This window comes from Peromyscus maniculatus, chromosome 16 (genome assembly GCF_049852395.1).
Source record: "Peromyscus maniculatus bairdii isolate BWxNUB_F1_BW_parent chromosome 16, HU_Pman_BW_mat_3.1, whole genome shotgun sequence".
NCBI classification, from domain to species: domain Eukaryota; kingdom Metazoa; phylum Chordata; class Mammalia; order Rodentia; family Cricetidae; genus Peromyscus; species Peromyscus maniculatus.
In genome coordinates, this window is record NC_134867.1 from 37101841 (window position 1) to 37124063 (window position 22223).

Sequence of the window (22223 nt, forward strand, 5' to 3'; positions counted from 1 at the left end):
CTTTAAACATCCTTTTCAGTGTCTGACTTCCAACTGTCATTCCAAAACAAACGTCAGGTTCTGTCTGCCATCCTTAGAGAGTTACAAGAAGACAGAATACATGACCCACTGTCTGTGGAGGACACATCTGAGAGAATAAATAGGCTATGTAATGTGTCCCAAAGGGCAACAAAATTATCTGCTGCCACTTCGACAAGTTCAAAATCCTAGAATCTCCCACAGCATAGCTAGCCCTAGGTCTTGTGAAACTTGCAGCCATTTGGAGAGAACAGTTAGGGAGAGGCAAACTTTCTTAAAGACCATGTCACATTGTCATGCACACTACAAATCAGAGCCTGGATTCCAATCCCATACTGTTCTATGAAGACACATTTACTATACTCATAGAACTGACAGAACGTGATTTTTCTTTTTGACAACGCAAACGATTTTTTTATCCAAATAAACATTTCTGTTGCTTAAAGGTTGATATTCTTCCCGTTGACCAAATTTGTTCCATTTAATCCACGAAAGTAATTATTATTTTTCATTTGTCACTAGTGATTTTTGTTTTAGCATTCTGAACTAGCAGATTAAAAAAGAAAAAAAGTCAAAAGTAGTGATGGCTACAAGAACATTCTTGGAATGAAATTCAGGAAAAGATGCCAATGTTGTAAAGATAAAGCATGAGCAAGAGCTCCACAGCAATACCTCAGGGTGCAGTCAACAAATCTACTGTGGTTACTGCTGCGGTCAGTTGGACAGCATGCTTGATATAATTAATCTGACTATATGTGCTCTCACACACACACTTTTTTAAAGGAGCCATTTATCAAGGTAAATCTGTTAGTATTTCCTCTTTGCTTAGAGATGAGACTTCAATTTTCCCCAACTGACTTGCCTATCCAAAAGATAAATTAGATAAAATTGGTTCTTAGAATTAAACAAATGCTGTAGAAACTTCTATTTGCCTGTAAAAGTTGTTTGACTACTCTTGCAGTAGAGTTAAAACACACTAACATTTTATCAGGCTCAAATTCTCAAGCCTACTGTCTTTCTTAGACTATCAAAAATGTTTGTTTAATAACCTATCCTAAATTAAAAGCAATCTTACCAAAATGTGTGGGTTGATTTGTAAATGCCGGGGTCATAAGGTCATAAGCTCACTCAAATGTTGTTCAAGAGACATTAATTTAACACTTTGTGAATCTCTAGGTTAATGAGTACCATGGCCAGAAGAATAAGCAATGCATTGTTTTTCAGGCAAGGAAAGCTGTTTTGAGCGTATAGTGTCCAGATTTGGCACTAACATAACTTATGTTGTGATTGGAGATGGCCGAGATGAGGAGCATGCAGCTAAGCAGGTAATTTCGCTCTGAACTTTATCTCATTTATCTTCCAGGAAAAGAAAGTTGCTTTGAACGAATAATGCAAAGGTTTGGCAGAAAAGTAGTGTATGTTGTAATTGGGGATGGTGTAGAAGAAGAGCAGGCAGCGAAAAAGGTAACCTGTCTCAAACAATGTTGGTGTGATACTTCTAGTGCAAGCCTTTTTGTTTGCATTCCTGTAGTTTGGCAGCTTGACAAGTGATTGACATTTATAGATGCAAATCAATAAGAGCATGAGAGAGTCAATGTTGACCTGCAAATAAACCATTTGGAGTCTAGCATTTTATGCCTGGAATTTGATAGGAAATACAGGAGAAATCATTGTTATTTTTTAATTGTATGTAAATATATAAGAAATATATTAATACATTTAGAGCATATATTTAAAACACACACATACAGTGCACACAAAGATAGATATTAAAAACTCATGAAATTTACCAGATGAAGAACTTTAATAAGCTCATAGCACAGTCAGTGAGGGTGGCCCATGACTCTCAAATGCCACATGTTCCTTGTGAGTGCCTGGAGACAGATGGGTTCCTTGATAATAAATGCTGAAGACATACTTGATAGCTGAAAGAGAACTTGTAAGAGGCCTTCACCAGTATTGTTGGAATGGGTGTATCATTCATATTTTCTGTGCCAACTTATCTTAGAGTCGTACTGGCAATGTTCCTCCCATCTAGAGGTTTCTCACATGTTTCAATGAGTCACTGGTATATGAGGCTTTAAGCATTCTCAGAAGATCTCATAGGCCTTATTAAATAATTAAACCTGATTTAAATAAAGTTTTTATCTGATGCATATTTCTGATGAGGAATCAGGGTAGTTGTAAAATCACTAAGTTATTGGATCAGCATCAGAAGAGGAATGATATGAAGTTTGTTTTCCACACCAAACAACACAAACCTCTACCCTCTACTTTCTTCACTGAAGGGCCGCAAAATAAAAGAAACTATAAATGACATTTTAGCTTACAAAGAGCATGTTATACTTCTCATCTATGGGCTGTCTAAATCACTTTCTAATAAAGTCTCCACTAAACACACATATCACAATGGAGACCCAATTTCTGTTTTCTATAGAATAATCAGAATGAACAGTGTCATAGAAGAGTTTATGACCATAACAGAAAGATAAATGATTACTGTATCCAGTCAGCTCAGACCCAACAAACTGAAGGAAGGTTTGCAGGCAGCAGCAGCAGCTGTGTCCTAGATTCCCTGTGCTTTCCCATTCTGTTACGAGAGCTGGTGACACGGAACTCCCTGAGTGTTAATTAGTGGCTGTGACTCAAGACAGCACACTGGTCCCAAGGACATTCTGTATAAGGTCAGCCCTGCAGCCTCAAACAACCCAACCTGCCCTGCTGCCTGCTGCTTGAGGTATTTAAGTCTCACACAGTTGCCATCTTCTCTGGAGTTTATGGATGTCTATTTCATGGAAGTTTTGTGGTTTTTATTTTCCATATTGGCACCATAATCACACATAACAAACAGACCCTTAGACAGAAGTATGTCTTTAGCCTATGTAAAATTTATCTCTGGTTAGAACTAATAAAGCACACATTTCCAAGCCGAATAACAATGTATGCCTTTCAGAATAAGATTTATCAAGTCCATGTTAGTTAACCACACTGGGAATGGTAGATTAGGGAGATGCCTTCTGCTTTGCAGTTTCGAGGGCAAATAGCTTGACTCCAAATGGATCGAAACTTTGGATAGAATGCTATTTTCAAATGGTTGTTTAAATAGGTACAGTTTGGGTGATGGGTGAAGGCTGTGATTCTATTTGGAAACACAGGTGGCTGGTTTCCCTGGTACCCAGAATGCATGCTTTTCTTTGAATGTAGAAGTAATCGCATGTGCAGACATACTGAGTACTTTTTCATTATTACAAATAGATCTGAGCTGAAATGCAAACTGTTACACTTCTCAAAATTCTTTGCTCTAATGAACTAAAACCTGTGTTTGTGAAATTTAAGGGGGTGTCAAATCTTAGCAATAAGAATGATAACTGTTCCCTCCTCTCAAGATACACAACATGAGATGTATATGTAAATCTTAATATTTCTAGAAGCCACATTCAAGAGACAAAACAAGTAGAGTCAGCTTTAATAACACCTATTAATTGGCCCAACCTGTCCCAAATATTATATATCAACACTTAGTCTATATAAGAATTATTGACATGATGTCTATATTCCTGTATTGGCCTTGGTTTTGACCTTCAGAATGTATTTTAAATTGGACTAAACATATTTCAAATACTCATAACCACGTGTGGTTGGTGGCTACCATACTGAACAGCAATTATGTAGCAATAGTGATTACAATACAGCTTCATGTTAATATATCTTTTCCAACATATATATTTCCACTGCATACAGACTAAATTCCATTTACATATGTCCTAGAAGATGTTTTAAGTTCAAGTTAACCAATAATGCTATTGCTTTGTAATTTACTATAGTATATTTTTTTCATTGTAGTATTTCCAATGAGGTCCCCTCAGATATTATTTCCAATAAGTCTTCTCTGCAAACCCTGAATGCCACATCTATAGTGCATCCCTAGAGACCACAAACCAGTATACCATCTAAGAGTTTTCTCTCCACACGGGGATTGTATGAGCCCATTAAAACTCTAAGTTTAAGTCCTCTCCCTCTCAAACTTGAACTAGTCAAATAAACCAAGCCATCTACTGGCTTAAGCTATTAGTTATCCTAGACAAGTATGAATAGTATCAAGTCTAATATTCATTTAGTCCAACTCCAAATTGTTTGTTGCATAGGTAGAAATTCACTCTTTTTTCCTTCTCAAATTGTCAAAGACCTATGAGTTTAGGAAGATCATAATGTAATTTTATTTTATTTTTAACCAAGAAATCAACTTTTAAAAGTAGTGTGCTGGTGGATAGTCTGTCCCTCATTCATGCAGGATTTCCAGGTCATCTTGCTCTCCCCAGTGTTGGCCTTGGTAATGCTGATTTACAGAGTAGAGATTAAATCATGTAGAAGACTCAGTATTGGCTGTTATACATTAAAGTCCAGTTCAGATCTATTTCTTGATTCCTTAGAAAATTCCACATTGGTAGTATCAGACCTCCACCTGTGGCTCTCCCTCTATTAAACTTCCTCCCTTGAATTTGGGTGAACACTACATCCTGATGTGTGCTGCTGTCTCCTTGAGATTATGGTTATGATCTGTCTCCATTCTTCATTCCTACCCTCCCCCTCTCTCCTCTCCCCTTGTTTCGGCCACACAGCACAACATGCCCTTCTGGAGGATATCAAGCCACTCGGACCTCTTGGCTCTACATCAAGCACTGGAATTAGAGTATTTGTAACTGTATTCTCTAGCTGGGGATCCATTTTTTTTATATTTCAAGTACACTGAATTTTTATGTGTGATCCAATGCCACTGGCTTCTTCTACACATATAAATGGTCTTAATGGATGAAATCATATGTGGAATGAAAACTCCAGAGTGAAGAACTCAGGTTGCTGAATGGAATTAAACTTTAGTGCTACAGAAAGGAAACTCTATGGTCTTATTATCTTTACAATACTTTCATGGTTTGAAAAAAAAATCTGTGGAGGTTGCTGACACACACCAAATGAGTCCTAACTGGAATTAACAGCTTTAGTAAAGAACTCAAACCCTCCCGAGCCACAGCACCTGTTCTGCCTCTGACAAGGTGGTCGAAAACATTCCTCAAAATGGGAGCTCTTCTCAACCCTGAGGTTTGAATCTGACTTTTAGCCTACCTAGCCCAGAAAATCTGAATGCACTCAGACTGTATAATGACAGTCCTATCTAGACCTGTAATTTGTGTAAATTATTGATGGAAATAATTTACTGTGACTTTATTAGCAGCTGACTCTGAAAGTGGATGCAATTTTTCTTTTATTTGTTGGGGCGGGAAGAGGGCCAGGGAAATGGGAATATAATATTGTCTCTTTTTTAAGTTTGGCAAAGAGAATGTTCATACTGATGTGTTGTGCCTTAAAGACAAGACAGCGTTTGTGTGTTACAATGTAACTTTGGTTAAAGTCTCTGTAGATAATGAAAGACAAAACAAACAACCAAAAAAAAACCAACAAACAAAAACCTTTGTAATAATTCTTCACTTGACCAAATTGAAAATTCAGGCTATCAGTTTAATACCGAATCATCAACAAACTGAGGATTTGTTAGAATGAGAAATCAAAAATAATAATACAAGAAGGCTTGCATTTTATTTGGGTTTTGAATGATTTCAGTAATCGGTAAGAGTCAACTAGCTGAACATCCACTCATAAGCAAAAGGTTTGGGAAACAGTGGGTTCTTTATTTAGAAAGCAAAATGTATGTTGAAGTCTCATGTATCCTTTCTTACAGTTTCCTGGAAGAAAACTAAGAGCCATATTCATGTCAATTTACCAAATTTTAGTTTAAAATTCTGAGTATGTGTAAATTACTTAGAAGAAGATAGTATGGTGCAAATCATTAGCAAATATTATTCAAGTCATTTTTAGAATGTGCTATGGTTATGGCTCAAAATATACATTGAGTAAATACAACAAAGTACATTTGTCTCCCATGCCATTGCAAAAGTGAATACCATAGGTGATAGAAGGCAGGTATACCAGATAAATAGGGAAGGAACACTGAGTCTGCAAAAAAACTTTATAGAATATCATCATAAATTAATTATCAAACAAGCTAGATCTTGACGGCATCACCAGATCTCAACAGTAAGAGGGATTAGCTCTCCTTGGAACACATCAATCCAGGATCTCCCCATCTACAGACAGGAATACATTGATTTCCTCTTATATGGTTGCTGAGCAATGTCTGCATTCATTGCTGGGAGAGCCTGTCATCATTGGCTGCCTGTCTTTTTGTTTGGTTGGTGTGTAGCCCATGTTGCTAACATGATACAGATTCTCTCATTGGCTATGACATGGTTTGCCTTGTAGAAATTTAAGACTTCAAGAAGTAAAATATTCTAATGGTGTAAGCACCTGAAGCTCTGCGTTCTGAACAGCATCAGATGGACCCTAGAGTCCAGCTGTTAGTCAGTGCCCCTCATCTGAGGCTAGTTCATGATCAGTCATCACCTGAGACTTCTGCTGCTTAAATAAGACCAATGCTTTGCTCAAACATCACAATGAATACTCTAGAGAGCTATATTTCTTTAGAGAATGATAAGGCCCTGTGTAGTGTAGAAAGATAATGAGATAATTCTGCATAAGATAGGGACTTCTTATATGATCCTTATTTTTTAAATGTTGTGGCTTTTAACTACCCTTTCCCATAACGCTACAGTGGCAAATTATGATTGAAATATTTTAATCCTAATAATATTAATAATAAATTTTACACTTCTGCTGGTCTTCAGCTTAAAAATGGTTAAAAGTTAAAGACTATTTTTTTATTACCAGTACTCATTTGTGCACTTAAACCTTAAATATTTATTACTATGACTAAGATGAAGTTACTTTGGCACACAGCCAGTTTCTTTCATTGATAAACTTGTGGCCCTGCCTTAAAAGTTGTAATTCTTTTTTGAAATCTGATGAACAAAGCTTCTAACATTGCTCCACTTGAGAGCCAGACAGACTCAACTTTCCCTAAGATTCCAAGAGCTGGCTGCTGGCATCCTCCATGATACTTCTCACATATCTTCCCCCACCCCCACGCCAAGTATCTGTCTAAGGGAGACAGCCAGTACAACACCTACAAGTGCGGTTGATGGAAAACAAATCATCTATCCAGAACAGCAATGGTGGCAGTCAGAAAGCCATTGGCCCAACCTGGTCATGTGACTTTGCACAGGCTCAAACTACAATTCTTCCCTTCCCACCTAAGGACAGAAAAAATAATCTTTCTTTCTGAAAACAAAACAAAACAAAACATAATATCAGTCAACTAGCAATAAAGAAAACCAGCCCCACGGGTAGTTCCTGCATTCTGTTTTTATGTAGAATATCATGCCTTGTTGGAAATGAGTTTGAAAACTGTCCTCCAACTCAGATGGGGTTTGGACTATTACATATTCAAGCTTTGATATATTAAAAATAACTGCCTTATATTGCACCTTAAATATATCAAAAACCTATCACTTGAGTAATAAAATAGGTGGCCTGACTACAATATTATAGTATACATCTAAGATGATAAAACCCTGAAGAAATGTGTCAATCCAATTCAGAGTTTAAAAAATAAGATTTTAAGATTGTATGGTCTGTGCACAAAAATAGGTACTAACTGTCTGGTGAGCGAAGATCAAAATAGCTTCAACAGCATGCCTTACTGTGAAGTTTTTGTGAAGCCTACTTGCTTGTGACAAGCCTACATTCTCAGTGAATACGGCATTTAGAATTTCTTTTCAATACAAATATAAGCATCATGAGCCAAAGTTGCATTTTGACTCCTAATTATGGTGGTGTTCTAGGGATCTCACAGTCAAAGTCAAGGGTTTCTGTTATGTATTAGTAAAGTTATAGATTATTGGGGCCTACATAATTTAAAGAAATGTAAATTAATATTAAAAGCTTGTAAAAAAATATGTACATCTTTACTATTTCTCAATAAATACCTTTGCAACTGTTCTCATTTTCTTCATGCTTCCATTTTTGTAGAGTTTTTCATGCGCACACATTGCTTGATTCTAAATCATGTCAAATTCATATTATTTAAGACTCAGAATGTAATGTTTCTTTTCTGACTATGCTGAAGAATAGTCACTGAAAGCAGACTGAGTTATAATACAGTAAATGTCACTAATGAACACTGCAGAGTGGCTGGTTTGTGAAGATACGAGTTACATGTAGGAATCGTCATTCATTCAAGTACAACCATAATACAGCCAAAAATTTTAACAACATGGTAGTGTCTACGAGAATGTGTATGCATGTCTATTAATTTTTGTATGTCTGAATGTGTGTGGGTGTGCACATGCCATGTCCCACATACACATGTAGAGGGAGGTCAGACAACTTGGGGAATCTGTAACACCATGTGAGTTTGAACTCAGGCTGCCCAATTGTCCCTTATAACCTGCTTTGCCATCTTGCCAGCCCATAATAGAATATTTAAAGAAGGTCCATTTAGATGAACATGGCTGTAATCATTATAATCCACAGCTTTTTGTTATCAGTGTCTTTCAAGAGAACAGAAAAGTATTTTCATGAAATGAATTTAGCAGTTTGTCATCACACGTATGGTATTAATTTCTTCACCAGGGCCTTGTTTATGTGAAGACCAAAGACAAACGCCAGAACCACTTTTACCCATTTACAACTATTTTACAAAAGCCTCCAAATTAACAAAATTTAGAGGAAATTATGTGAGCATACTATACTCTGGCAAATCTAATACTGTACCAAAGACCATTAAGGCCTGCAGAATACAGGTGTGCTTAAAAGTAATTGATTAGATGAAAGCCGAGCAGTGGTGGCACACACCTTTAATCCCAGCACTCAGGAAACAGAGGTAGGCAGATCTCTGTGAGTTCGAAGCCAGCCTGGTCTATACATCAAGATCCAGGACAGGCACCAAAACTACACAGAGAAATCCAGTCTTGAAACCCCGCCCCCCAAAAAAGAGTAATTAACTAGATGAATCCCTTTCTGTTCTCTCATATCTAATAACCACTGAAAGGTGAATTTGTGAGAAATATTAAATTTCCCTTCCTCTGGGCTTCCAAACGAGTATGTCTCCTTTGCTTGAATGAAAGAGCTTGAATGAATGCACCCAAACCAGAGGACGTGCTTCTGCTCCAGCTGCATCACACCACTCCACAACTACCACCCAGGCCATAGCCATCATCATTTTCCATTTGCATCACAATTGGCCTCTAGCTGATTATGCTGATATATCGTGTACCCTAATAAACTTGCCTGGAGATCAGAGGACAGAGCCAGCCACTAGATTAGACATAGAGGCCAGACAGTGGTGGCACACACCTTTCATCCTATCACCCAGGAGGCAGAGATCTGTCTGGATCTCTGTGAGTTCAAGGCCACACTTGGAACAGAGCCAGGCAGTGGTGGCACACACCTTTAATCCCAGTACTGGGAAGCACACACACCTTTAATCCCAGGAAGTGACTGTAGGGTGGAGAAAAGTATATAAGGCATGGGGAAACAGGAACTAAAGCAGTTCCGCTGAGACCATTTCAGGTGAAGACTCGAAGATTTCAGTCAAAGGATTCATGGAATTGGTGAGGTAAGAGGTGGTGGCTGTGGCTTGCTCTGCTTCTCTGATCTTTCAGCTTTCACCCTGATGTCTGGCTCTGTTTTTTTTTTTTATTATAAAATGGTCTAAAATTTGAACAACAGTTGAGTATCCTGCTTGGGTCTCACACCCCTTCAGCACCTGTCATTGCAGCAGCTAGGACAATCCTTTGAATCAGAACATGCTCCTCTGCTCCAAGAAGTGTCTACCACCTCATTCAACATAAGCTGCATTGCCCTTAATGACTTGTAAAGCCTACATGGACAATCTGGTGATGTCAGTAGTTCAGCTTCGTGTTCTCTCCTCCTCTGGTGAATTTCTTACTGCTGAATATTTGTAATCTTGTCACACACTGGCAAAGCAATGTCTGCAAAGATTGGTCTCCAGGACTTCTCCTTCTTCAGAAGTTCTTCACCCAGACATCTTCACTGCTTATGCCTAACACTCCTTCGGCTCTTTCCCCAATACTATCTGGTGACTAACAAGGTTCTAATCTCTAAAATTATCTCCACTTCTTTGTATTAAATAATGTTAATCCTTTGCTTCATTTAACATGATATGTATGTTATTCACCTTTAATATGGTGTTGCTTGACCATTACAAGTTGTGCTCTATAAAGTGACAGATTTTCATTTGCTTTACTCATTTCTGCAAAAACAAATACCTATGGAGATTACGGGCACATAGTAGGAACTATGGCACATAGTGGATCTATGATCTATGGCACATAGTAGGAATTTAAACAGTGTTTGTGGAGTGAATGGCTGAACCACAGGACACATGGACAATCACCATCTAAAATTAGCATGACTTCCAATGATACAAGATCTCAAGGGGGGAAAAAAGAAGACGTACAGGTAAGTTGAATGAGTCCAATGTAAGGCTTTACAGCATACTAGAGTGCTTGGTAACCTAATGACATCTGAAAATAACAAACAACAATAGATATAAGCAATAATATATCTCAATAATACATTCGAAAAGTGGTTGACATGAACAGAGAATGATCTGCTAGGTTCACAAAAATCTTCCAATGATTCATGAACTGCTTCCTTAGCTTTATTGCTCTGTTTTCACTTTGGGGTGTTTGTTCACTTGTCACCCAGATTAGTCTACAACTCACTTTGTGTTTCAGGTTGGCTTCAAACTTGTGGCAGTCCTCCAGCCTCAGTCTCCTAGGTCCTGGGATTATAGATGGAAAACACCCCATGAACTTAAAAATGTATTAACTTTAAAATGATATGCAAAATCATTGTGCTTGGTTTAATTACAGTACTTAAAGAGGCAAAATCATGCACAAAAACACATCTCTCTGCAAGTTCTGTGATTCTGAATTCTGAATTCTTGAAATAACACAAATTTTAAGGAAGATTTTTGTGTACAAAATCTGTTTTGATTGTATCCACCACTCCCTCCCATACTACAACTTCCCCAGAATCCCTACAACATACCCCCTACCAACCTCTTGTCCTCTTCTTGTGTGTGTGTAATGCAATGAGTTCAATTAGTCCTGCCTATATGTGAATGACTATTATGGGAGCATCTACTGGAGCATGGAACCTTCCAGATTCCACCACCCTGAAGAAAATTGACTCTCCCTTTCTCAACATCTATCAATTGCCGATAGCTCCCCAGTCAAGGGTGGGTCCTCCTGGGCCCCTCCCCCATCTGTAGTGAAAATTTGACTAGATTGGTCTTATGTAAGTCTTGTACTCCTGTGAGTTTGTGATTGCATTGGCCACATCACATCCAGAAGTCTTTTACAGAATCACCCCACATCTTTTGGCTTTTCCCACCTTCCAGAATGTTCTGTGGGCAGTGGTGGGTGTATGATGTAGATGGAAAACTTATGACTGAACACTCACAGTCACTTCTTCTCAACACTTGGACCAGTTAGGAGGCTTTGCATTAGCTGTTGCCCAAGGCAACAGAAGCTTCCCTGACCACAGTTGAGAGCAGCACAGACCAACAGGTATAAACATAAATATGTATGTGGCATGGACAACAGGACAATTGAGAAAAAAAAAATTAGGTTTCCCCTGGGGCCTGTGTCCTCCCTAGCCATGGACTACAAAAGACTCTTGACCAGCTGTGCAGAGCACTGTCTCATTGGCTATCAGGACTCTGGTGTCTGTCATATATCTATGATTTTTATGTCTGGTGGTTGCTCACTAATAGTAATTGATTTCGCCATTAAAAAAAACTTCAATAAATATGTGAAATGGAAAAAGAGGGTATACTGGGGAAAGTGGAGAAATCATCAAGTAACTCTCTATAGAATCATGGCAGAAATTCCACAGAGCCTAGAGCCTTGATGCTCTACACAGTCTACTGGGAGACTTAAGATGGCAAGTGAGCCGAGGGTGTTATGGTAAGCATCAGGTGCATGGTGAATTGCTTTGTAGATGTGATGTGCCTAACCAACCTTTCAAGAGAAACTTCCTGGAGAAAATGATTCCCACACTGGGTCTTCAAGGACAAAATGAAGGGCAGGGGGAAAGGGGTGTGATTGGAAGCCTCTAGACAAAGTAAAAAACCCATGAGAGAGAAAGGTAGATGAGGAAAGAGAAAAGAAGGTGGTTATATTAGAGAATTATAAAGAATCCTTCTTACTGGAACACGGAATGAAGGCGAACAGTAAGAAATGAGACTCAGATACAAAGAAAGCTATGAGTGGGAGGATTTTCAATATAGATCTTATTTTATCCTGGATGAGAAGGCATTGAATAAGAGGGTGTATGTGTCCGGATTCAAATTTCACAACAGTCCTGGCCACTCCATAAAGATTGTGGGACTGAAGAGGATAACACAGAACCTCAAAGATTATTGATTCCTGAATAAGATGATGGCCACAAATGTGGAAAGAAGGAAATGGATTCAAGGAAATTAAGATCTCAAGATTAATTAAGGCCTGGCAGATGCTGTTGTTTCTCCTCCTTTCCTGAGGATGCATACGCATCCTGACCTCTGGGTTGCTGCTTGGGCAGTTTGGTAAATGGCAATGCAGCTTCCAAGAGATCAGAAACACAAAAGGAGACAAGATTCTGGTTGAGGTTCTTGTTAGGGTTGACTGCTTGCCTCTGGCTGGAGATGTCTGGTGTTGAGAAGGGTTCATCTAGAAGAAGCCAGTGAGTTGCAAAGCAGGGTTGTTCAATGAGTTAAATCTACAGCAATTTCCTGGTTGTTTCTTAAATGCTATGCCAGGTCATAGCTAAATCACTCTGAAAGCAGTAAGTAAAATCTGAAATAATTTCATGAAATCACATCAATTATTCGAAAAAAAACATGGCTTAGAGAGTAAGGCTGTGGCCAAGCCTGACAGCCTGAGTTCAATTCCCAGGACTCACATAGCAGGAGAGAAATGATTGTCACAAGTTGCCCTCTGACCTCCACAGTCTTGCCATGGCATAAGCATATAAATACACACACACACACACACACACACACACACACACACACACACACACACACACATTTTAAAGACATCTGCTATTTGTATAAACTTGAATCATCATGGTAGAAAGTCTAGGGACACCAGCGATGTGATGTGTGTGTGTGTGTGTGTGTGTGTGTGTGTGTGTGTGTGTGTGTGTGTGTGTGTGCATGTGTGTAGGAAGGGCATCATGGGAAGTTGTTTGGGGTCTCCAGTTGATTTAACATTATGTTTTTGTATCCTCTGCTAGACTCCAGTTTCCAAAAAGATAGAGTTATGAGTAATATGGCTGTATTTATAGCCTGAAGGAATTCAAATGCTCTATGAACCTTTCCTTCAGGGACTTACACACATCAGGCTTCGCCAGCTTACGTCTGCCTGGAAGCAAATACGACACTAATTTATTTGGCAAAGAACTAAAACATTAGCAAAAAGCTCCACAACAGAGTGACAGATGATTTAGTCACTTAGACAGACTAATGTATTCAAAAATATGGTGACCATTAAAATAAAAGTTATGATGGAATAAATTATTTTATGAGAGGAGGCAGTAATCTCCGGTACGTGAACAGAAAGGAAAATGAATGCCAAACATACACCTGTAAAATCACCAGATTTAGCTCATTAAATTACTTCTCCCTCAGTTAATGGGAACAGTCAAGGAGGAGGATGAGACAGTACTGTGGGAAAATGGTAGAATGATATATTTTCTAAATATGGCTGAAAGCTTTGCCAACGGCAAATAAGAAGAATCTACCTATTATCCAGAAGAAACTGGCCCAAACTTGGCTGTGTATATCATTGCTACACTTGGCTCAAGAACTGAGATTATTCGTCATAGGTTAGCACACAGTGTTTCATCATGGCATCATACTCCGTGTGTCATTACATTTTTGTCTGTTCCTCTCCCTTACTGCCTTCCTAAGGGCACCTTACCTGACTCCAGCTGGTTCTTTCTTGCCTCAACTAGTCCTAATTTCTCCTTTCTTGTTACATGTAACAAAAGGTGGTTTTAAGAAAGAGAAAAGGTGGCATTTTTCTCGACTCTGCCAAGATGAGGCTCAGGTGTTGACCTTTGTATCTTGTCTGTCGTTGGAGCCTTTGTTGCTGTTCTTGTTTTACTTGTCTGACCCTAACAGTGTCCACTAGTTCAAGACCCAGCGGCACTGTAGCAGCGCCCTGAATAGGAGAATGTAGGGGTTGGTCAGGCCTTGATTCAGCCACCAGCTTGGAAACACATGTAGAATGCGGAAGATGGAAGAAGCTAGCACAGGAAGAGACTAACAGTGATTCAGGAGCTTACCAAATATTACCTGATTTCATTTCCCATCTCTGAGAACTGATGTTATTCTGTGTTGTTATTTTCATTGAATATTTTAAGAGGCCTTCTATAGTCATTTGATTTGAGGATGGCCCAGACAGAGACTAGAGGTCAACCAGATGCACATTGTCTGGCCTGTAGTGTTAGGTTCCTTGCCATGCATCTGCTGGGCCATTTACCACAACTGAGTTGTTTGGAACTTGTAGAGTTATGATCCGCAGAAAAGGATAATCAACAGCATGTGACAATCAAACTACAGTGTTGACTGATCTCATCTCATAGACAGAAATACCTTCCAGGTAACACTCATGTTGCCAGTGAAGTGGGAAGCTTACTTTTGCAGTGATGGTAATGACTTGGCCTGGGGATTGCAATAACCCCAGCCCTGTATGAAAACCCAGGAAATAACTGTCTCATGAAATCAGTAAAGCTTCTGACCTATTTGCAATGATGTTAGAACACATTTTCCAGATTCCTTCTTTTCAAACCACCTGTTCTTGCTATAACACACACAGCAACAGTTCTTAGCACAACCAGCTCATGGATGTCTTAGACTGAAATGGAATGGCTCTGAGTGTAGAGGCACGCAGGGACCACCAGCTCTTCTAAGAGTATTTGGATGAAAGGTGCTCAGACATCCCTACAGAGTAAGTGGAGATTTTTTTTTTTAGAAAACAACAACAACAACAAAAAAAAAACACAACAAACTGATTTCATCTTTGCTGAAATTCTGTGGTATGCACATCTGTTTTAGTTTTGGTAAGATAAAGATAAAAAAAAATCCTGCCCCTTTTTATCAGTATATTTTTGTCTTTCTATCTTAACCATTAAGTGTATCACTCATGACACTAAAGTATCTTCATCTGTGATGCTATCCCCATCGTACTGCTCAGGCAAAGCTAAAACTACCCACTGAAGGTCTGGACAGATGGCTCCAAAGTTAAGAGCACTTGCTGCTCTTTCGAGAGGACCCAAATTAGGTCCCCAGCACTCACAAAGGTGGTTCATAACCATGCATGACTCCAGTGCCAACGGATCAGTGTACTCTTCTGATCCCAGAGGCACCATATGTACACATGGTGCACATACCATAGGCAAAACACTACACATATAAATTATAAAAGAACACATCCCACTCGAACACTGTCTCCATGAACTCCTGCTGCTCTCAGTCTGCACCCTGTCCCTCACATAGTATGTATTATCTTGTTCTTTTTGCATTCAATGTAATGATCTGAAATCCTTAGACTGTCAGTGTCTTTGCATGAGAAGACTCAATTGCATTTCCTCCTGTGGACACAATTACACTCTGTTTATCCATTGATCCATTGATGGACTATGGATTACTTCTATCTACATTTTGCCTCTTACAGATAATGTGCTATGAGCATAATTACATAAAAGTCTCTTTGAACTCCTGATTTAAATTCTTTTAGCTATAGATAAAGAAGTAGAGTTATTGGACTGTGTGGTGATTCTATTTTTAGTTTTTATTTTAAAAGAGCCACTGTAGCTCTTAACTGTGGCAACTATACCACTTCACATTTCAACCACTAGTTCACAAGAGTTTCAATTTCTTTCCTCCACATTTTTTTCATATTTGTTAGTTTGTTGTTTTTTTAAGAGAATTCATCCTCTTAAAATAGTATTTTATTATGGTTTTTGCATTTACCTAATCGTTGTTTATTGACCATGTGTGTATCTATGTAGAAATATCTAAATGCTTTCACTTGTTTTGAAACTTGTACTTTTGTAGTTATTAAATAAACTGGTAAGTATTTTGAATCCCTAATAATGGGTTTCTCAACAGACGCAATAAGCCAAATAGAGTCGAATTGATAAGGTCAGGTATATTCTGAGCAAATCACTCCTGTGGGATCTCAGGGGAAGGAAGGAAGAAAAATCGTATGGCAGGTCTATACACCAAAGCTTAAATACCCTGTAGGCATGGTCTTGAGCAGCTCTGGGAGAGGAGCTGCCACTTGGTGGGCTTTCTCGGGGTAGCGTTTGGAGAGGGAGGAAGGGAAGCTGAGGCAGAGCTTCCAATGGAACATAAGCCTCTTATAAGACACGAGGTTTACAATGAATTTCTTCCACTCCCTCAGTCATCTGTCTTCTCCATAGCAAGCGTAACTTCTTCTGTGAACTAAGTCTGGGATTTGGGGGAAATCACCACACCTCTGTATGTTTTAAACATGCCAGTCTGCAGATTCCATCCCATTTACCATGATAATTTATGGGTCTAAAGATGGGTGAAGGACCCGGCCTGAGCCTGTGAAAACTCATCTCAAGACATTTTCCAAAGCCACCATGGGAGATGTGTTTCTAGGGTCAGAAGTCCTGGTGTCTGGGCCCATATGTAATTCTAGGGCCATCTTCACGACCTTACTGAGAGAAATTTTAACTATTAAGCCAATGCAGAGGGAAGGCTGCCAACATGTCTAGTTGGTGATGTTGCCAGAGCATGCAGTTTCAGCATGTCAAGAAAAAGAACTTCAACTCAATAACCATGGCTGAGTATTTAAAAACTCACCCATCAAAAGAGTTTCTTTCCTCTTCTCCTCAGGCATCTTCGACTTTTTCTGCCATGTTCAGTCAAGAGAATGTACACTCATTTTCATTTGGAAATGTCGCTTTTTAGAGCCCTCACCCCTAAAGAACGCACTCTAATCAATGATTGAGACAACATCATGGGCCACAATAGGTCACTTTGTTAATTAAGGGTCCTCTTACTGTGGTAAAACACCATGACCATAAGTAGCCTGGGGATGAAAGGGTTATTTCACCTACACTTTCAAATCATAATTAATCACTGAAGGAAATTAGGGCAGGAACTCAAACAGGCCAAGAACCTTCAACCAATAGGCCATAAAGAAATGCTGCTTATTGGCTTGCTCCCAAGGTTTCTTCAGCATATTTTCTTATAGTGATCAGGACTACCAGTGCATGGGGTGGATGGCACTCACAGTGAACTAGACCTTTCTACATCAATCATAACTCAAGAAAATGTTCCACAGACTTACATACAGGTCAATACTATAGAGGTATTTTCTTTATTAAAATTCCTTCTTTACATATGACCATAATTTGTGTCAAGTTGACATAAATATTAACTAGCACAGCCACTCAACTTCATTAAAACGATTCTTTCTTCCTCCAGAGCTACAATCTTCCACGAGTCTTGGTTTGTTGTTTCCAACAATAAAATAGCCAAGACATCTGAGTCTAGGAAAACCATAAAAGGTGAAGACTACTTATTTATAAACAAACTCAGGATAGATTAAACATATTGCTTTACCGTATCTAAATTGTGGCGTTATGGATGAATTCTGGCACACCATTTTCTGTCACCCTGAAATTTTCATACCCCTTGTAAACATTAGAATCTCAGTACTCCATTCCCATACCTCTTCTTACATTATCTAGTCATCTATGGAATTCAGTGGAGAGTTTGCCTGGTTAAGTAGATATCAGATCGTGTGAGCACTCTCTCACTTTTATTTCATTGAAAGCGAGCTTACCTACAGCCCTACATCATCACAGTCCTACTTACAGGCCAACAACATGCTGGAGGAAAGGGTACTGTACTGCCAAAAGAATGTGAAGTCTCCAACATCCCATAGAACCAGGACCCATGTGGCAGTTAAAAGTTTCCTATAAACACCTCGGTTTCCTCTCAAAATTCCATCTGCTGAACTCTAAGCCCACACTGTAAAAGGAAAGGGAGATAGTTGGTTGGAACTTCAAGAAGTAGTGCTTCCCCGGAGGGTATTGTGTGTGACACACCAGAAAAAGGATTCACTCTTGTCATGGAGTAAGTTAGGGCTCTGGGAACAAAACTGATTCCTTTGAGAGTGAGTTTTTATAAATCGAGCTTGTCTTTCTCAGCTCATTCTCTTTACCTTCTTTTATCATGATAACTCTCTTTCTCTCTCTCTGTCTCTCTCTCTCTCTCTCTCCCTCTCCCTCTCTCCCCTTCCCCAGTCTCTCTCTCTCTCTCCCTCTCTCCCTCTCCCTCTCCCTCTCCCCTCTCCCTCTCCCTCTCCCTCTCCCTCTCCCTCTCTCCCCTCTCCCCTCTCCCCTCTCTCCCCTCTCCCCTCTCCCCTCTCCCCTCTCCCCTCTCCCCTCTCCCTCTCCCTCTCCCTCTCCCTCTCTCTCTCTCTCTCTCTCTCTCTCTCTCACACACACACACACACACTATTGATTCTATCACTGTGAGACCTATTAGAAACCAAGGCCAGTTCTTAGAACTCCAGAACTTTGAGCTAAATAAACCTCTTCACTTTCAAATAAAGTACTCAGTCTAAGGTATTTTGTTATAATAGCACAAAATAAACTAAGATAAAGTCACTTGGTATCATCTGAGAAAATTCAGATAAACACACACTGAGAAATCAATTATCATGTCTTCAACTGGAATCCATTTTTAAGTAACTGACAGTAAGCCATGAAAGCAAACTTTACTAATGCAAAAACTGGCAACACCTTTGTCATACATGCAAATAAACAATACGTCATGAACTTGACAGTCATGAGGCTGTTGCTGAGATATTTGTGTGTCTTTTACAGGGCAATAATTTAAGCTTGAAATTATTTCTTACATATTTTGTCTATAAATAAGTTGTCTTCCTACCCTGAAATTCTCTTCTTTAGCTAATGGCCAGATTGTATGTAATTAATGAGTATATTGCGTGTGCTTTGGTTTTAAATATAGTATGTCAGCATTGCCTGGTAAACACTTTAATCATGTCTATTAACTATCAAACAAGGTATTTGTCGAATCTAACCCTAAAACATTTTATCCTGAAACAACCTGTTTCTTGCAGGAAAAAAATAAGTGAAATGTCTTTAGCATAATCAACCTCATCTCGGCAAAACTTTTCAGTTGCTTTTGCTCTAGTTTTCTTTTTAATTAATACAAACCAAAATGTAATAAAAACAAACCAAAATGTAATAAAAAAATCAAAACAAAATAATCTGTAACATTGGAGGCCAGTGGAACAAAGGGACATTTCTATTCAAAACAACGTCTTCATGAAAGTCTAGATTTGTCAGCCTTTCACTGCCTAATACTGTGACATGCTGAAGGAAATCAGGTGCTTTCATGCCAAATGAAAATAAAATTTATGTACTGTTATAACCATACCCTTTGCCCGCTGTTTCTCACTCTATTCATCATTGAAAGCTGCTCAATAAATTCTGTGCAAACCACATGTGGGGGTGTCATGCGGTAATGACTCAGAATCAAGCACAAATAACCACTCATCAATGCCTTGCTGGGGGTCAAGGACTTTGGCTATGTTTGTTCCCTAATTGTTCAGCAGTGAAAGGGGAGTCATCCCTCTCTCCCACCGTGTATTTGATAGACTAGTAGCAAAGCCGGGATGCTGGGAGCCCAGCCGAAGGCAAGGTCATCACCCACCATCTCCTGAAGAGAGGTGAATAATGTCCTCTTAGAGATCTAAATAGTTTTCTGACCATCCTTCTGGAAAAAGGCTTATTTACAACTGTATTAGTTATCCAGCACTTGGTAACAAATTGTCTAAAAACACAACATAAAGCATCAAGTATCTGTTACTTCCCTGAGTTTTCAGAATCACTGAGGTAAGAACAAGTAGGTTGGGAGGCTCTAGATTACTATTAAGCTGCCTGACCTATAGAGTAAGACATAGGGCAGTTCGGCCTCCATAAGAAGCAAACAAACAAAATGCCCTTTTGCATTCACTGCTGAAGTGGCAGTCACCAAAATGATGTTTAATTCCCAGTGCACTGAAAGAAACAAGAATTGTAAAAGGTTCCCAAATGCAGAAGACGATTGTCTTCCCTTTTTTCAAAGGTCCAACATAGGAATACAAGGCTGGATCTACATCCATTGGAAGGATGATGAGCAGACTCTGGGAAGATCAGAAGATCAACAAAGTAGGCCAGGTTTACAGGGAGAATGTTAGAGCATAAATCTTAAAAGGTCTTATTAATAAAAACAAACCTGGAGCTAGGTATTGGGGTAGATGCTGAAAGATCAGAAAACCAGAACAAGCCACATCCAACCTCACCTTGCCAATTCCTCAGCTGATCTTGTTTCTTCAAACTGAAAGCCTCTGAATCCTCATCCGAATGGATTTCAGCTGAACTGCTGCTAAAAGCTAAAAGCTTTAAAAAGGCTCTAGTTCCTGGTCCTCCACACCTTATATACCTTTCTGCTTCCTGTCATTACTTCCTGGGATTAAAGGCATGTGTTACCACATCTGGCTGTTTCCAGTGTGGCTTTGAACTCAAAGTTTGATCCAAACTTTGGATCTCTGCCTCCAGAATGCTAGGATTAAAAGGTGTGCTACCATTGCCTAAACCTATGTTTAATAGAGTGGCTGTTATGTTCTCTGACCCCCAGATAAGTTTATTGGGGTGCACAATATATCAACCACAGAATGATGTCATCCACATTGAATAAGTGCATGGAAAGAGTGGATGGCACCACTGTGCACATGGGGATTCACCCCCAGAGAAGTGGTTTTCACAGGCTGAAACTTGAACAACGTCACAGAAAGATCCTGGAATAGAAAGTCAAACCTCAGCAGGTAGGAAGAAATACTTGATACAGGAACAAAGTAAACTGACATCCAAGGTTTATAAAAAACTGTTCAGATAAAAAAAAAACAACTAAAAACCTTTTCCCCACTTGTTTTGACAGAAACGTTTAAAAATAAAGCAATTGAGTTGGAAATGATAATTGCCAATATTTCTTGCTGGTTGGGGATTCTGAGTGATTGGACTTTGAAAGCAAGCATAATATTATTGCTTTGGTTTCTGCTCACAAAATACTTGGGCATCTATCATCAAAATGACTGATTTATCTATTCAGCAAACACATAGTGAGTATCGATTTCATGGCACACATTTTGCCAGGCATCAGGACCAAGTGACAAAGGATTTAAATGCCTGGGAACAGATACTACCAGGAGTGAAAAAAAAATACAACACGCTGTAGTTGTGTTCAGGTAAAAATGGCATAATGCAGTATATGAAATTGAATGCTACGTCTAATGTGTTTGAAGTAGAATTCCTTTTGAACCATATTAGAAATGAAAATAGCTACCATATACACAGCACCTACATTAAACAAAGTAAGAAATTCCCCCAAAATGCAAGCCTTCTGTTAACCCATGGAAAAGTCATGTATGGTAGACATATGTGTGTAAACCTCCACCTATTAAGCCTTCTGCCATTTTAGGGGACCAGCATCACAGCTGAAGCACACACAGCCCCAAACATGAGAAAGCAAATGGTACCCCACCAAATAGCATCAGAGAACATAAGGTTTCTTTCTGAGCAGAGTGCCAGGCACACAACCAATCATTGACAAACAAAAATCCCCATAACTGGGAGACATGACCCTCTGTTCAATAAGGGATCCTACGGACTTCAGCTGCCTCCTGCCAAACTGAAGTCTACATCTTCCCGAGGGGACAGGTAATGAAATGCCAGCAAAGTTAGCAGAATAGAAAGACATTTTAGGTCATTGCCATATCATGACACGTTATTTGGTAGGATCACAGAAAGTCAAAGCATTTAGCAATTTCAGAAATAGCTGCTTATTTTTCTATTGAAATTAAGAAAATGAATGGGGAAGTCACTGGGCCTGGAGGTACACACCTTGAATCCTAGCATTTGGGAGACAGAGGCGGGCAGATCTCTATTTGAGACCAGCCAGGTCTACATGGTGAATTTCAGAACAGCCGGCACTATGTAGAGAGACCCTGTCTCAAAATAATAAACAACAACCAAAAGAAGAAGAAAAGAAAAGAAAATTGAGAAGCTAAAAAACAAGGAACTATCTCCTCTCATCATTTTCACAGCAGTGACAATGAAATAAGCCA

At 39.1% G+C, this 22223-nt stretch overlaps 1 protein-coding gene across 13 annotated transcripts in view; it reads left to right on the plus strand.

Annotated features, from left to right (window-relative positions):
* Positions 1-7968, plus strand: part of Eya4 (EYA transcriptional coactivator and phosphatase 4) — a 250416-nt gene extending 242448 nt beyond the window's left edge. For 7 of the 13 annotated variants that reach the window (XM_042262206.2, XM_076552631.1, XM_042262208.2 and 4 more), the window contains 2 exons: positions 1243-1343; positions 4638-7968. In XM_042262206.2, the coding sequence (XP_042118140.1) occupies positions 1243-1343; positions 4638-4718 (182 nt within the window). In that variant the 3' untranslated portion in view covers positions 4719-7968. Of the gene's footprint in view, positions 1-1242; positions 1344-1381; positions 1483-4637 lie in introns of all 13 variants that reach the window. The other 6 variants (XM_006980091.4, XM_042262209.2, XM_076552630.1 and 3 more) reach the window with 2 other exon arrangements.
* Positions 7969-22223: the final 14255 nt, after the last annotated feature.